The 18,086-nt window shown below is 44.1% G+C and overlaps 1 protein-coding gene across 1 annotated transcript in view; it reads left to right on the forward strand.

The window, feature by feature from the left end:
- The window catches only part of CLVS1 (clavesin 1), a 185,585-nt gene that overhangs the window by 148,413 nt on the left and 19,086 nt on the right, over nt 1-18,086 (forward strand). The window contains exon 5 of the mRNA XM_053558400.1: nt 6,005-6,240. Coding sequence (XP_053414375.1) covers nt 6,005-6,240 — 236 coding nt within the window. The remainder of the gene's footprint in view (nt 1-6,004; nt 6,241-18,086) is intronic.

The following is an 18,086-nucleotide window of genomic DNA, read 5'->3' on the forward strand; positions in this document are numbered from 1 at the left end:
AATTCCCCCCTCTTCCCTGCACTTGGGCAACCGCCTTTCTCTCTTCTATGAGTGCAGCTTACTTGGATTACACATGTAAGTGAGGTCATGCACTATTTGTTTTGGTGTCTCCGGCTTATTTTGCTTCACATAATGTTCTCCACATTCATCTTCATTATAAAAAATGACAGGGCTTCATTTTTCTTTAAGGCTGAGTAGTATTCCATTGTGTATACACACCATGCTTTCTTTATCTAGTCGTCTATGGATGGGCATTTAGGTTGCATCCACATACTGGCTATTATGAATAATGCTGAGGTCTTTTCTTTTAGGCTTTCCGATTGCAAGTACCTCCTGGCCAGGGTCACTTTTACAGCACCTTACATATGCCCTGAGGTCAGGGGATGAGCTCTGAGTATCCAGAAGGGACTGATGATGTGAGGGAACTCCCAGACACACCCTCATGTTTCCTAACTCCCCTTGCAGGTCCAAGGCAACACTCGGGCTTGGGAGGCGTTATTCCCCATCCCCAAATAAGTGCAGCAGGAATTAGAACTCACCAGCATCGGGAGGCAGAGACATTCTGCATATTTGCAGTTCATCTGGGGCTCGGGCTAGTTCATATGGGACTCAGGACAGAGAAATGTTCCCAGTGTTTTTCAACCTTCTTTATCTCCTGGTACACTAGAACCTATAGTTAAACTTCTGCAGCACACTTAAATTATGTTGATCAAAACAAAAAAGAAAAAAACAAAAATGTACTTACTGTGCTTTGAACTTTCAAAAATAATTTAATTAATGATGTTTAAACATTTTGCAGCTCACCATTTGAAAATCAGTGTTCTAGACTGTTCTCAACATGGCTTCAGGCTTTCCAGTGTTTATTCTACTACTACTGAGAACAAAGGCAGTGGGAATTCTTCCTGCAATGGACACTTGGCTGCCAGGCCATAGGAGCAAGTTTAGAGAGCTCTGAGTATAGGACAGAGACAGGTGGAGGGTTCAGCCTCCTGCTGTGTTTCTCCCCTCAGCAAGGCCCCTTGAAGACAAGACCAGGCTCAACAGCCCCTTTGTCCTTGGAGAACTAGATGTGTTGGTGAGATGGGTACACATGTATTCTCCAAACACCAGGGTCAGGATTTAGGTCCTGCATGCTGCAAATATAACAGCACCCTTCGAGAAATTTTGTAAAAGCCAGAAAAAGTGAATTTCCTCAAAAGATAGAATTCTTAATAAAATAGAGTTCTTATACCCAGAACTAATGTTAGAAAATGTACTTTGTTTTCTGGAGAACCCCAGCAATCCTCTGAAGAATTAGCATTTCTTATCCCCTTTGTCTTTAAATGATGCCATTACATCATAATTTAAAATCATAACAATAGACCAAGGTAGCAAGTGTTTATTATTGAGGTCCTATATCTAAGTATTTTTATTTTTTTATTTTATTTTTTATTTTTTTTTTTGTTGTTAAATCGTAGCTGTGTACATTAGTGCAATCGCCTGTACCCATTCTAAGATGCACCATAGATGTGGCCCCACCCATTACCCTCCCTCCACCAAAGCCTCCCCCCTCCCTTCCCCTTCCTTGGCCCTTTCCTCATAGTCTTGTGCTATGGTTGGATTACAGTCTTCATGTGAAAGCTATAATTTAGCCTCATGGTAGGGCTGAGTACATTGGATACTTTTTCTTCCATTCCTGAGATACTTTGCTAAGAAGAATATGTTCCAGCTCCATCCATGTAAACATGAAAGAGGTAAAGTCTCCATCTTTCTTTAAGGCTGCATAGTATTCCATGGTATACATTTACCACAATTTGCTAGTCCATTCGTGGGTCGATGGGCACTTGGGCTTCTTCCATGACTTAGCAATTATGAATTGGGTTGCAATAAAAATTCTGGTACAGATGTCTTTGTTATATTGTGACTTTTGGTCTTCTGGGTATAAACCTAGTAAAGGAATTATAGGATCGAATGGCAGGTCTATTTTTAGGTCTCTAAGTATTCTCCAAACATCCTTCCAGAAGGAACGTATTAGTGGGCAGTGTGGAAGTGTGCCCACCAGCAGTGTAGAAGTGTGCCCTTTCCTCCACATCGACACCAACATTTCTGGTTTTGGGATTTTGTTATGTGGGCTACTCTTACCGGGGTTAGGTGATATCTCAGAGTAGTTTTGATTTGCATTTCTCTGATGGTTAAGGATGATGAGCTTTTTTTCATGTGTTTGTAGATTTTGCGTCGGTCTTCTTTAGAGAAGTTTCTCTTTAAGTCCCTTGCCCACCCTGAAATGGGGTCACGTGTTCTTTTCTTGCTAATAAATTTGAGTTCTCTGTGGATTCTGGTTATTAGACCTTTATCAGAGGTATAACCTGCAAATATTTTCTCCCATTCTGAGGGCTGTCTGCTTGCTTTACTCACTATGTTCTTGGCTGTGCAGAAGCTTTTTAGTTTGATCAGGTCCCAGTAGTGTATTTTTGATACTGCTTCAAATGCCTGGGGAGTCCTCCTCATAAAATATTCACCCAGGCTGATTCCTTCAAAAGTTTTCCCTACACTTTCTTCAAGTATTTTTATAGTTTCATGTCTTAAGTTTAAATCTTTTATCCAGTGAGAGTCTATCTTAGTTAATGGTGAAAGGTGTGGGTCCAGTTTCAGTCTTCTACAGGTTGCCAGCCAGTTCACCCAGCACCATTTGTTAAATAGGGAATCTTTTCCCCACTGAATGTTTTTAATTGGCTTGTCAAAGATCAAATAATGGTAAGTAGCTGGATTCATCTCTTGGTTCTCTGTTCTGTTCCAGATATCTACTTCTTTGTTTTTGTGCCAATACCATGCTGTTTTGATCACTATCCATTTGGTATAGAAGGGACTATGCTGGCCTTTATGGAGGATAGGTCTGAGAATATCCTGGAGAGCTGGTTTAGTTGTGGCAAATTTCTTCAACATGTGAATGTCATTGAAGTATTTAATTTCTCCATCATAAATGAAGCTCAGTTTAGCTGGGTACAGGATCCTGGGTTGAAAGTTATTTTGTTTTAGGAGATTAAAAGTCGATGACCATCCTTTTCTAGCTTGAAAGGTTTCAGCAGAGAGATCTGCAGTTATTCTGATATTCTTCCCCTTGTAGGTAATGGTTTTCTTTCGTCTGGCAGTTTTCAGAATTTTCTCCTTCATATTAACTTTAGTGAAATTGATTATGATGTGTCTGGAGGATGTCTTATTTGGGTTGAGTCGTGCTGGAGTTGTGAAACTATCTGCTATCTGAATTTTGGAATCTCTTGGCATGTCTGGAAAGTTCTCCTTCATAATCTCATGGAGAAGAGACTCTGTGCCCTGTGAAGCCACTTCGTCACTTTCGGGGATCCCTATGAGACGAATATTTGTTTTCTTCAAATTATCCTAGAGCTCTCTGAGAGAGTGGTCTGTTTTTGCTCTCCATTTCTCTTCTTCTTTGAGGGTTTGGGAGCATTCGAAAGCTTTGTCTTCAATGTCAGAAATCCTTTCTTCTGCTTGCTCCATTCTGTTACTGAGGGATTCTGCTGTGTTTCTCAGATCTTTGAGGGATGCAACTTCTTGTCTCAATGTGTCAAAATCTTTGGTCATTTGGTCTTTGAATCTGTTGAATTCTTGAGATAACTTTTGAAATTCTAATTCGATCTTATTTGCTATCCAGATCCTGAATTCAATTTCTGACATCTCAGCTATTTGTTTGTGCTTGGGGTCTTGTGCTGTTTCTGCCCCCATTGAATCTTGGGGGAGTTGATCTACTCTGATTATTCATATTGCCAGAGTTTTTCTGTTGATTTCACCTCATGATTGTTTTTCACCATTGCCTCTGGCTGTACTCAGAGTTGGGGAGGTGTCTCTCCAAGATTAGACCCCAGCGGGATCACTCTATTGTTGCTGGATCTTTGTAGGGAGTGACCCTGTGTAGTTCTTCTGGGGCTGCTCTAGCTAGGGAGTTCTGGTTGTGGAAGCAGCTTCGGTTTGTGACACATCCGGATCCAGCAATAGGGCTGGGGGTGGTGCGCACAGTTCTGGGAGTGCCAGGTGCCCAGTGACTTTGGCACAGAGAGCCCAAGGCTCCAGCAGTCTCTGGCCAGGAGAAGAGCTCTGCACAGAGGCAGGGAGTGCTCTAAAGGGCATGCAGCTACCAGAGTCCCTGTCCAGATGAACGGGCTAGTGTGGAAGCTGGGAGGACACAGGAGGGAGGACGCAGGGTTGCGTGGCTCCAGCAGTTCCTGGTCAGGGAATGCGGAGGCCTGGTGGGTGCGGGTCACTGGTCGGGGGTCACTGCACAGCTCTTATGGAGGTCTGGGCAGCACCAAGCCCAGGAGTTTGAGGTTGCTATGAGCTGTGACGTCACGGGCACTCTACCCAGAGCAACAGCCCAAGGCTGCAGTGTGCCAAAACCATCTCACTCTGCCCCTAAGGATTAAGGCTGTAAGGCAGCTCAGTCCCCACCTTTAGGCTGCTCAATCAGTAGGTTACTTTGACCCGCCCAATCCTTGCTCTGAGACCCTGAGGGTGGAGCTTGCTGGGGCAGTTCTTTCACAATGGCTTCCTGCACCCAGCTCTGTGGCTCAGTCTGGGGCCCCAGACAATGCCCAAAGTTCTCCACACTCCTGCTCAATCTCTCCCCAAGGCAGTTCAACTGAGTGCCAAGTCCAGGAACACCAAAACAGTTCACAGGTAAGGCCTTTCTGGTTTGCAGTCTCACTGCTGCTTGTACTTATGGTTGCCAGCGTGATTAGGTTGATGGAACACACGTAATCACTTGCCAGTTTTCCACCGTTTTTGTCCTCCTCTTGGGGTCCAGAAGTCCCTTGCTGGCTCCGTGTATCCTCAAAGGGATGATTATAGGCAGATCCCACCGGCCAGAGATGCCTGGAGTCTTGTCTCCCCAGACTCACTGTTCCCAGTTGCAGGGAAGCTGTTACTCGGCCGCCATCTTGAATCTCTCCTCTATATCTAAGTATTTTTAAATGTCGTTTATATTTCATCATGGTTGACTGTGGTGTGTGTGTGTGCGCACGCATGTGTGTGTGTGTGTGTGTGTGTAGAATTGATGGTCCTATACTTGGGTATAACTTATGTGTCAGACATAATTACTTTATGTCTGCAACATAAGCAAGTGTAGGAGCTGATGTCATTACCCACATGCACTTTAAATCATCTTTCAGACCCAATGTCTAAATTGTGGTCAGTCAATGATAATTATCTCCTATGGCATTTCCATTTTGCGGACTTGTCTGAAAATGATTGTAACAGGAGAGGGAGTTTCTTTCTTGCTTGGCCAACTCCCATCATTATCTATTATGTGTTCAGAATGCAAACTTGTTCGGGCATTGGTCCCCAAGCCAGAAAAAAGTGAGAAATTGCTGCAAAAATATCCTGCAATAAATTCTCAGGCCATGGTTTTCAACTCCACTGAATAAGAATGTATTGAGCTTCCAGCATGTACCCACACACAACCTTGGTGCTAGGGAGAGTTTTTTAAAAAGTGAGAATACACTATCTCTTTTCCTATGTATTTAGATATTCTCTCCCTATAGGGAAGCAAGATGCTGAAAAGTTAATGGAGGTGAGTGGGGAGAATCAAAATGGGCAGGTGTCATGAGGACAGATTTGGGAAGAAGCTAGGACTCAGTCAAGGCCTGAGAGGAATGAAGAGGTTGGGGCCAGCGTTCCCAGGTTGGGGAATGGGGCAGTCTGGGGATGCAGGCATGGCTGGTGTTCCCATGGTCTGCCTCACCACTCCTTTCATCATCAAGGATATTTAGGAGATGGCTATATGTGTAAATTTTGGGTCATGGCCAAATGTGTTCATAAACTTCATTTTTAATGACTATTAATTCAGCCCCCTTTCTGAGCCATAAATTAACATTTTATGAAGACTAAGCTACAATCACAAAATAAATGCCTCTTTAAACACCATGATCACCGGCAATGCATCCAATTTGTCATTGCTTAATACTTGGTCATATGTTTTGGATTTTTTTATTGCTAATAATTTTTTTCTTTACAGATTTTCCTGCATGGAAACAATTTAAACAGCCTTCACCAGCTAATACACCCTGAATTTTTGCCCTCTGAATTTGGAGGAACCCTTCCTCCTTATGACATGGGAACTTGGGCCCGGACGTTACTTGGTCCCGACTACAGCGATGAAAATGACTATACTCACACCTCCTATAATGCAATGCACGTGAAGCACACGTCCTCCAACCTGGAGAGGGAATGCTCACCCAAGCCAATGAAAAGGTGAGAGCCTCCTACTCAGAGGTCCATAGAATTTTTTGATTTAAGCCTGTTGTGGGTTAAATAGTTGAAGACCTTTATGGGCACAGAACGTGAATAAAGTGAAGTGTCAGGAATTCTCAGCTGATTTCACTAGACATGAAAGCAAATGGGGCTTGGCTGGCCCAGAAATATTGTTGTACTTATTGTACTAAGCGAATAGTTAAAGGCTACAACCTTGCTCATGTCATGAGTATAGCCATGGTTTTAGGGAGTTTGTAATACAGACAGAATAGACCACTGGACCTTTGAGATACATTAGATGGAAAACAACCTACTGGAAAACATTCCTACCATTTGCATTTGGAACTATTTATTGAGCCTCAATGTGGTTGCACCACTGATTAGGAACCAGGGTTACAAATGTGGGTAAGACATGAACAAATCAGTTGTTCAAGTTAGACTTCTGGCAATGTATTTGCAAAATAACAGGTGAAATTCAGTCTGGGCTCTAAAGGAGAAAGATCAGCAACCCAGACTTTAAAGAGGGAAACAGTATTTCAAGCAGAAGAGAAAGAGGGAGACATGGAGGTACAAGAGTGACGGGGCGGCTGGTGTGGCCAGGGCAGGAGGTGGGAGTGAGCATGGAGCCAAGTTCTGAAGACAGGTGGATCCAGGTGGTGAAGAACTGTGTGTACTGTGCTCAATGGAAGGCCATAGATGAGGGTCAGTTTTTAAGAAGTTGATGTTCAAATAACATATGAGTATTTTCTCATTATAAAAATTAAACCTTATTTTTAAGGCTAAAATCCTCTTCAATAATCATCTCTAAGCCCAATCCCTGTCCCTCCCCAATGGTAACTGCCCTGTTTCCCAGAAAATAAGACATCCTCCAAAAATAAGACCTACTTACAGGAAAGATAAGATGTCCCCTGAAAATAAGACCTAGCGCATCTTTTGGAGCACACCTTAAAATAAGACACTGTCTCATTTTTGGGGAAACAGGGTATCTTATCAGGCTAGGAGAGAAAATGTTTCTGTTTCACTTTGTGTAAGAGTTTGCTGGGGCTGATGTATTAAAGTACCACAGACTGGGTAGCTTTAACTACAGAAATTTTATTCTCTCACCGCTTTGGAGGCTTGAAGTCCAAGAGCAAAGAGCTGGCACGTCTGGCTTCTCCCGAAGCTTCTCTCCTTGGTTTTCAGACGTCCATCTGCTCCCTGGGTTCTCACAGAGTTTCCCTCTGCGTCCTAATCACCTCTTCTCATAAGACCACCCACCAAATTGAATTAGGGTCCTAATTTTATGACCTCATTTTACTTTAATTATCTCTTTAAAGACCCTGCCTCTAAATGCAGTTACGTTCTGTGGGACAGGGATTAAGGGAGGGCGGTGTTGACTTTGCCCACAATACATTGGATGCCACATCTTTCCATGTCAGCATGTCTAGACTTCTAAGGGGACTTCAAAAAGTTTGTGGGAAAATGGAATTAAAACAAAATACAAAACATAAACTTTATTTCTCAACATACAGTCCATGAAGTTCAAGACACTTTTGCAAAAGCCATCTAGTCCATCCCTGGAGACTGAGGGTCCTGGGACTGTAACCGTGTAGATGTCCATTATTAACTGAAGAAAAATGGGTGCTCTTTAAAGATTCTTTAACATTAGGAGACAAAAAGAAGCCAGGAGGAGCCAAATGAAGATTGTAGGGTAGACCTAATGATTTCCTATTGAATCTCTCATTAAATTGCTCTTGTTTGATGAGTGGAATAAACCATGTTGTGGTGGGGTGGCACCTGTGGCTCAGTCGGTAAGGTGCCGGCCCCATATACCGGGGGTGGCGGGTTCAAACCCAGCCCCGGCTGAACTGCAAACCAAGAAATAGCTGGGCGTTGTGGCGGGCACCTGTAGTCCCAGCTACTCGGGAGGCTGAGGCAAGAGAATCGCTTCAGCCCAGGAGTTGGAGGCTGCTGTGAGCTGTATGATGCCACGGCACTCTACCGAGGGCAATAAAGTGAGACTCTGTCTCTACAAAAAAACAAAAAACAAAAAACAAAAAACAAAACGATGTTGTGGTGGAGAAAGACTCTCTGGTGAAGCTTTCCTGAACATGTTCTGCTAAAATTTTGGCTAGCTTTCTGAACCACTCTTATAATTACCAGATGTTATTATTTGGCCTTCCAGAAAATCAATAAGCAAATGTCTTGATCTCCCTCATCCCCCCAAACTGTTGCCCTCATCTTTGCTTTTAACTGGCCTGCTTTGGCCTTGACAGGACCACTGCCACCTCTGGGTAGCCACTGCTTTGATTGTGCTTTGTCTTCAGGATAATGCTGGTAAAGCCATGTTTCCCCTTCCATTCCAATTCCTCAAAGAAATGCTTCAGGATCTCCATCCCACTTGTTTAAAATTTCCATGGAAAGCTCTGCTCTTGTCTGTAGCTGATCTGGGCAAAATGACTTTGGTACCCATTGAGAGAAAAGTTTGCTCAAATTTGAATTTGTCAACCAAATTTATTTAAGCTGAGCCGCTTAAGGTGTCTATGGTGTTGGCTATTGCCTGTGCTTTTAATCATCCATCTTCTTCAATTAAGGCATGAACAAGGTTCATTTTTTCTTCACAAATCGATATGGATGGATGGTCTGCTGCTGCAGGCTTCATCTGCGTATTTCCTCCTCCCTTCTTAAAATAAGTGATCCATTGGTATAAACCGCCCACATCTTTGGGGTATTGTTTCCATAAATGCTTCATATGGCATCAAGGATTCCACCATTCTTCCATCCAACCTTCATCATAAATTTGTTGTTTGTGCTGCTTCAATTTTAGCAGAATTCACGTTGCTCTGACAGGCGCTCTTTTCAAACTCGGGTCTTATCCTTCTTAGTTCCTCAAAACAGATTCTGTTCAGACACGTTATAATGATTTTGTCTGAATTTATTTTGGTGCAAAAAATAAATTGAACTCTTTGCATAGTTTCCTCATAGCACGCATTTTCCGTGAACTTTTTGAGATTCCCCCAGACCTGGTATTTTCAATACTGCAGCCCACTTCAGAGCACAGATATGCAACCTGCCGCGGGTTAGCCACCTCTGCATCGGTGGGCATTTAGGGTTTGGGGTTTTTTCTGTCTTAAACAAGAATCAATAACTATCTTCAACATGCCTCTTTCATTCTTTTAGGAAGATTCCTCTCGGTAGAGTGAGAACGCTGCAGTTTCTGGGTCTGAGGGTAGGTGCATTACAAGTTTTAGCCACACTGCCTACGGGTCACACTCCAGCAACTGGCACTCTCAACAGCTGCTGTGAGAATCTTCTCTAGACACTGGAAAAATATTTAATATTACGAGGGTTTCATTTTAATGATATTCTTGTGGTGGAAAAACACTGTGTCATTTTTGTTTTCATTTCTGCTTCCTCACCAGACGTAGGCAAGTGGAGAAAGGACACAGTCAGTCCCAGGTTTGGTAGACATTTGGGTGTTAGCAGGGAAAGGCTTGTGGAACAGAGACTAAAAGCCATCAGGAAGCTGGTGTGGGGGCCCAGATGGAAAGAGAAAGCCAGAATCGATGTCCAAGCAGAGGAGGCCCCAATGCTGAAGGTGTCTGGCTATGAACAAGGAGGCATATCAGTGTGGAAGTGTCCTTGGGTCACTGGGTGTCTGCTGATGTCCTGAATCAAGAGAGAGCCTTGAGGGTGAGTTTCTCCATTCTTCCTGTCCAGTTGGGACACTCACGTGTCTAAGAAGCACCTGTGTTAGGACTGCAGGAATCTAGACATTGATTTACTCCCCACGTAAGTGGTCAGCATTCTCTAGGAAGTGTGGTCGTGGTGGCTAAGAGAGTGGCTTGTGTCTCTCCAGTGAAGAGATTGAACTCACTGGTAGGGGAGACAGTGTCCGGCTTTGATTTTGACCCACACTATTTCCAGACAGCAGCCCAATGGCAGTAACGGCACAATTCATGCCGCCGAGCACTGACTGTGTGCCAGGCATGTTCTGCACTCTTTACTTACCAGGACTGTCTGAGAAAGGCACTGTTGTTATTCTCACTTCATAAACGAGGAAACTGAGTCTCAGAGAGGTTAAACCACCTCCTAAGGTCACACAGCATGTGAACAACCAAGCTGGGACTCAGCCCTCGGCAGAGCGGCTTCTGTGTATCCTCCGTAAGACAGTCTGCCACCTGCTCTTCCTCACACTTCAGTGTCCTCGGCTCTCTCTCCCCGGTCACTCCATAAACAAGCACAGTGGCAGCTCAGGTGCGTGTTCCTGCTAATCTCTAGAGAATTCCAGATAAGGCCATCATATCTTCACTTCCAAATCTGAACTTCCAAAGGCAAGTGGCATAAAACTCTACCACTTTTTTCCAGGTCACATTACATCTCTTCTGAATGAACAGACGTGTCCTAACTCTAAGCTCCGCCTATGAGCTGAAGTTTAGGGTCAGAGTTGGTGATACCTTCTGTGATTTCCGGGGGAAAAAGACTTGGTGTAACTCTTATTCACCTTCCCCTTCCCGACAACCCAACTTAAGGTTCCAGGCACGTGTCTGTGCTTGAGGAACACAAATATGAGCTCGTTTCCGGACACTGCAATAAGGCAAACACTACAATACAGTGAGTGACATGAATGTTTTGGTTTCTCAGTGCACACAGAAGTTATGTTTGTCCTGTACTGTACTCTAAGTGTAAAATAACATTATATCTAAAAAATGTACAGACTTTAATTAAAAAATACTTTATTGCTAAAAAAAGCTAGCAATCACCCGAGGCTTCCACATGTTTGTTCCCAGAGAGAAAGAGCCACTCTCCAGCCCTACTCCCCATTTAATAAAGGTCTTCTAGATCCTGATTACAGGAACGCACACCCCAGTAGGGGAGCAAATGTGCTCCCACAAATATCCACAGTGCAGAAGGGAGAGGTGCTGTGACACAGTGAGGAGCTTGCACACTGTTTTGAGGAAACATCATTCATTTCAGCCAGGATGACTCTCAGGAGCTCCATGGAGAAAGGCTTGGCTGACCCTGGCTTTGGAGGAGAAGCACTTCCCTTTAGCTATAAAAATCCCGATCCGAGACCAGCTAGCCAGGAGAGCCAGCAATTGTCCACACATCTCAGTTCCCCCAACCAAGGCCACCAGGGTGTCCTGCCCACTGCCCACTCTGTCCTTTGTGACCATATTCTCGACCCCTGCCTGGGGATCTGAGGCAGTGGCAGGATGGGCAGAGATGGTGGCCTGGAGGGACTGGCCCTGCTGTCATCCTGCATCTGCCATCAGCCACCTACGTGACAAGGCACAGAGCAGCAGTCATTCTCTAAACCCTCCTGACCCTCAGAGCCCACCAGGATGTGGGAAAATTGGAAGCAGAACTGTAGAAGACCTCATGGTCACCTCTTTCAGTTTCCTACCTGATGTAGTGGTCTCTTCTGCAGCACAGTCAGCCAGCCTCAGCCGCCACCGTGCAGAGAGGGGGGCACGCAGCGTCCGGGCAGCATGTTCTCAGCGGCCACTGTCCAGAGAGGGCACACAGCGGCCAGGCGGCGTGTTCTCTGTGCCTGGTGTTTTTATTAATAAACAGTGCCTCCTTATTCTGAGCCAGATGACATGGGTTTGTCCTCTGGGCAGAGTTGTGGTTACCAGTGAGTACACGCTGTCTATTGTCCTAACTGTGCGCCGTTCCCAGCATGCCCCAGGTTCATATAGAGTCAAGTAGACTGTCCCTGGGACATGATCACTTTTTTTTTTTTTTTTTTTTGTAGAGACAGAGTCTCACTGTACCGCCCTCGGGTAGAGTGCCGTGGCGTCACACGGCTCACAGCAACCTCTTAACTCTTGGGCTTACGCGATTCTCTTGCCTCAGCCTCCCGAGCAGTTGGGACTACAGGCGCCCGCCACAACGCCCGGCTATTTTTTGGTTGCAGTTTTGGCCGGGGCTGGGTTTGAACCCGCCACCCTCGGCATATGGGGCTGGCGCCCTACTCACTGAGCCACAGGCGCGCCCGACATGATCACTTTTTAAAATGTGACTTCTGAGCACAAGTGGCCACCACATTCCACAGCACTGCTGAGCAATGCTTTCAGCTACACTCGCAGAGCAAAAGCCAAGAAGCCTGAAACTCTCACAGAATAAGTGATTCTTACTAAGTGAAAAGCTCTATTTTCTCTCCAGATAATTGAAGTTAAACCCTGAAGCAGTAAAACTTAAAAAAAAAGGCTGATTTAGATATAAATCTCTCTAAACAGATTGTTTCAATATTATTATTATTTTTTAGTTTTAGACATACTCTAAATTCTTTTTTTTTTATTTTTTTATTGTTAAATCATGGCTGTGTACATTTGTGCAATCAAGGGGTACAATGTGCTGATTTCATATACAATCTGAAATAGTTTCATCAAACTGTTCAACGTAGCTTTCATGGCATTTTCTTAGTTATTGTATGTAGACATTTGTATTCTGCATTTAGTAGGTTTTGCCTGTACCCATTCTAAGATGCACCATAGGTGTGGTCCCACCAGTTACCCTCCCTCCGCCCCAACCTACCCCCTCCCTTCCCCCCTCCCCTCCCCTTCCTTGGCCCTTTCCTCATATTCTTGTGCTATAGTTGGGTTATAGCCTTCATATGAAAGCTATAAATTAGTTTCATAGTAGGGCTGAGTACATTGGATACTTTTTCTTCCATTCCTGAGATACTTTGCTAAGAAGAATATGTTCCAGCTCCATCCAGGTAAACATGAAAGAGGTAAAGTCTCCATCTTTCTTTAAGGCTGCATAGTATTCCATGGTATACATGTACCACAATTTGCTAGTCCATTTGTGGGTCGATGGGCACTTGGGCTTCTTCCATGACTTAGCAATTATGAATTGGGCTGCAATAAACATTCTGGTACAGATGTCTTTGTTATACTGTGATTTTTGGTCTTCTGAGTATATACCTAGTAAAGGAATTATAGGATTGAATGGCAGGTGTATTTTTAGATCTCTAAGTATTCTCCAAACCTCCTTCCTTCTCCAGTTGCTTGAGATGTCCCATTAAGTTATTAACTTCCTCTCTTTCCATTTTCTTGAGGAAGGCTTACAATGCTATAAATTTCCCTCTTAGGACTGCCTTTGCAGTATTCCAGAGGTTCTAATAATTCATGTTTTCATTGTTGTTTTGTTCCAAAAATTAGGTGATTTCCTTCTTAATCTCGTCTATAACCCATCTGTCCTTCAGCATAAGGTTGGTTAGCTTCCATGTTTTTGTATGGGTATGCAGATTCCTGTTGTTATTGAGTTCAACTTTTATTCCATGATGGTCTGAGAAAATACAAGGAATAATTTCTATTTTTTTAAATTTGCTGAGGTTAGATTTGTGGCCCAGGATGTGGTAGATTTTGGAGTATGTTCCATGGGCTGATGAGAAGAATGTGTATTCAGTTTTATTGGGATGAAATATTCTGTAGATGTTTTTAAGTCCAGATGTTGAATGGTTAAGTTTAAATCTAAGATTTCTTTGCTTAGCTTCTTTTTGGAGGATCTATTCAGCACTGCTAAAGGGGTGTTAAAATCTCCAACTACTATCGAACTGGAGGAAATCAAGTTACTGAGGGATTTTACTGTGTTTCTCAGATCTTTGAGGGATGCAACTTCTTGTCTCAATGTGTCAAAATCTTTGGCCATTTGGTCTTTGAATTCACTGAATTCTTGAGACATCTTTTGGGTTACTGCTTGGAATTCTAATTCTGTCTTATTTGCTATCCAGATTCTGAATTCGATTTCTGACATCTCAGCTATTTGTTTGTGCGTGGGATCTTGTGCTGTGTCTGCCGCATTGATCCTTGGGGGAGTTGATCTACTCTGATTATTTATATTGCCAGAGATTTCCTTTGATTTCATCTCATGATTGTTTTTGACCGTTGCCTCTGGCCGTCCTCAGAGTTGGGGTGGTGTCTCTCCGAGATTAAACCTGGGGAGGATCACTCTATTGTTGCTGGGTCTTTGTAGGGAGTGACCTTGTGTAGCTCTTATGGGACTGCCCCAGCAAGTGAGTTCTGGTTGTGGGAGCAGCTCCAGAGTGTGACACCCCTGGATCCAGTGACAGGGTGGGGGGTGGTACACATGGTTCTGGGAGTGCCTGGCGCCCAGTGATTTTGGCACAGAGGGCCCATGGCTCCAGCAGTCTCTGGCCAGAGGAAGGGCTCTGAGCAGAAGCAGGGAGGGCTCTGAGGACACGCGGCTACCAGAGTCCCTGTCCAGAGGAGCAGGTGGTGTGGAGGCAGGGAGAGGAAAGGAGGGAGAACGTGCGGTTGCCCGGCTCCTGGAGTTCCTGGTCATGGCGTGGGGAGGCCTGGCAGGTGGGGTAGCGGGTCCCTGCGTAGCTCTTACCAGGGTCCAGGAGGGTGCTGATCACGGGTCCCGGTGCAGCTCTTCTGGAGGTCAATATTATTATTTTTAAAAAAACAGTGATGCCTTGATAGGCTTTTGAGGTATATAGCATGCTCTGCTCTGATTCTAAATAACCCTAACTTTTGTGTTTTTAACTTTTACTGCTGTTTCTTATTTTATGTTTTAGGAGCCCATTTCCTTGCTCCCACACCATCAGTCATTTTTTTGTTTGTTTGTTTTGTTTTTTTGCAGTTTTTGGCCGGGGCTGGGTTTGAACCCACCACCTCCGGCATATGGGGCCAGTGCTTTACTTCTTTGAGTCACAAGTGCCACACCCATCAGCCATTTTTTCTGTTCTTAGGAGTGTATGTCTGTAGCCTCCCGTCTTCTCCCATCTCTCCAGAATACTTTTTAGGCTTGGAGAGTAGGTAGCCAAATCTATCAAAATTATCCAACAGAGAACAGTTAATAAGGTTTGGTTATGACAGTTTTTTGTTGCAAATAAGAGAAAGCCCTAAATGAACTATATTAAAAATAAGGAAAAATGATTATTTCATGTGATATGTCTCAAAGTAAGGTGGCTGCAGGAAGGTTAGTCCAGTGGCACAGAGGTGACCACAAGAGCCCAGCTTTTCACCCTGTGTCTGGCACAAGTAGCACCTTCAAAGCAGAAGCCTCTGTCTGCCTCTCAGGGTGGGAGGGTGAGGCTAGACCAAAGGAGCCTTTGCCAGTGAAGAAGAAAGAGGAAACGGTGTGGCGGGTGACCCAACGGGCCTGCTGCAGGTGTACTTAGGAGCAGGCTGAAATTGCTGCCCCATGAAGTCAGTCCATGAGTTTTTAATTAGTAGGTAGATTTTGTGATCTCTCATTTTAATACTAGGCCATATTTATTAATTACAGGCTGAACATCCTCAATAAAAGGTGCATATAAAATTTTATATAAAATGTATTTTATCATTCTCCTTATTATCAACAGATTTAAAAATTTTTAGATTCGGAGGGAGTCCTTAGAAGTCATCTGGGATTCATCAGAATTTCTATCACTAAGTGTGTGTGTTGAACGATGCTGGCTACCAAGGACATTACATTTATTAAGTAATCACAAATTCACGCTGCCACGATGTAATCAGTGTTATTTAAAAAATTATTTTAAGATTTTGAGTTTTAATAAAAACCAAGTTATACTTAATCCTTAATTTAAATTTTAGTCTCATAGAGGGTACATGTGACGTGTTCATAAAGTTTTATGGAATATTAACAACAATGTAAGAATATCTGCTCCCGCCTTATGCCCATGGCTACTTGTGTGAAATTGCTGAGACGAAAGCTTTGAATCTGTGGATTTTTCTTTGCAGTCACACTACTTCTTCCAAAAGCATGATGTCTTGCATATAACAGATGTTCCCCATGTATTTATTATTTCAGTTTAAAAAAATATGGGTGTGTGATGCAGGGAAGTTCCCTTTTCCCACTGGTACCGAGATTTTAGAAAATGATTTTCTTCCTCTGATTATCCTAACTAAGGTCCTGAGAAATCCTGCAGGGGAAACAGCTGCATTACCCAACTTCCTGTATCCTAGGATTCTGTCTGGGTAGAATCCCAGCTGTTAACATTTCACCCTGTACCTGTCTCTCAGAGACCAGAGTATGGAAAACACGACTCTAGTGATTGAAATGGGAACTCAGGAAACTGATTAAGTTCATGGAAACGCAACTGGGCTGAACCTTGACTGACCATTCTCATCCTCATCTTTTCTTGGGGCTCCCTCCCTGGTGTGCCCAGTCTGAGCTCAGTCTGCAGTCCCTGCTATTACATAGACAAAAGGATTATTTTTTTAAAAACGCACTGCATGATATTCTGTCCTCATTCAGCTTGAGTATTTAACAAGTAAGCATTCATGTCTCAGCACTAAAACAGGAACTCCCAGCCTGGTGACAGTGCAGCTGTGGCTCCTTCTTAGAAGTCTAGAAATTACCCTGGGCAGAAAAACACAGTCTGGCTTCCCTTGTGCTACAAGGAAGCTGAATGGAGCCTGGTAACCACACCTCGTGAGAAGCCGCCCTCCTCTGCCTGTGACAGCTGTAGGGCTACTTGGGTCAAATGGAGTCAGCATGAGGAAAAGGACAACCAGACAGACTCTGAGGAAGCGTGAGAAGGGTTCTCCTTTGTGCAGAATCTGGGGCTGAGAGCGGTGGTCATGCCCACTCTGACTGTTCTAATCAATAAATATTTAGCTAGCATTTCCTCCGGCTGGGATCACAGGCTCCTGTGTTTCATGGAATCCAAAGTTCAGGGTTAGCAAAGCACCTCAGTGCAAAAAGTGACGACACTGCCCGGCTCCTCCCGAAGAACATGAACATAACATTTTGGTTATGAATTCTGTGCTGACTTCCTGTGTTGGTGTGACATAGCGGTGAGGCCACTGCCTCTGGTGTGTGTTCAGATTTAAAGATATTTCTTCCCAGGCTTAAACAAAAAACATATGATAACACCATTCATACAAAGTCAAGACCCAATTCTTATAATTTCTAGCAATCCAGAGGTAAATTTTTGATGCAGCCTAATCATAAAGTTAAATCTTTAGTACTTCTCAGGGATCCAGAAAAATATTCATAGAGAAAGAAGCTAAAAGATCCTGGCTGCATCTCCGAGTGGGTCAGTAAAGAGCAGCCACAACTTTCAGGGAAACTACGCAGGCTGGCCGCCTGTGGAGGGCCCAAGGCTTGTGAGGCTTGGCCAGCTGGAAGGCCTACTAGCGATTCTTTTGGCCAAGTACCTTCATCCTTACGGTCCCTAAGTATCCCTGCTAGATTCGACATCGAAGAAGTGCGAAGATGTTATAAAGATATTGGGAATCATGATTTGGGTGGGGGAGAAGGAAGAATGCCTGGATGGAGTTCAAATTTCTGAGTCAGAAAGAAACTTTAGGCTATGTTTTTCCCCCTTGGTCCCTGCCTCGGTGGTAAAAGTCAGTTTAACTGTTTTCAGCTGTCAACAGACTTGGTCATGACAAGCTGAGCCTTTCACGATCTTCCAGCATGAAGTCCCCTTTATATACGGGGAACCTGTGCATTTACTAAATAGCTGCCCGCTCCTGGCAGAGGTAATGTACCACCAGAAAATGCCACCCATACGGGAGGAACAAGGGCGGCAGTGCGGGAACAGGAGGACCCTTGTTTTCTGAGCAGCTGGGGCGAGGGGTCCATTTTACTGCACGGCACGGGAGCAGCCGTCCACATGGCTGTTCCATTCAGTAACATCATGTAAGGCATCATTCCATAACAAACGACCCCCAGCTTGTTCTCTAAGTTGCCTGGTGTCCAGCTCAAATGTGATTGAACTTCTTAGCTTTGGGGCATCATTGCTATTCGGGCAGCTAATACCTGAGCTGTTGTCACCTCCTGAAGCCAAGGTAAGCCATAAATGCCCAGTGTTTTAGGTTGGTTCTTGAATAGTGGAGCATTCCGCAGATGCTGGCAGGAATTTGTTAACTTTTTTTTTT

Source organism: Nycticebus coucang, chromosome 13 (genome assembly GCF_027406575.1).
Source record: "Nycticebus coucang isolate mNycCou1 chromosome 13, mNycCou1.pri, whole genome shotgun sequence".
NCBI classification, from domain to species: Eukaryota; Metazoa; Chordata; class Mammalia; order Primates; family Lorisidae; genus Nycticebus; species Nycticebus coucang.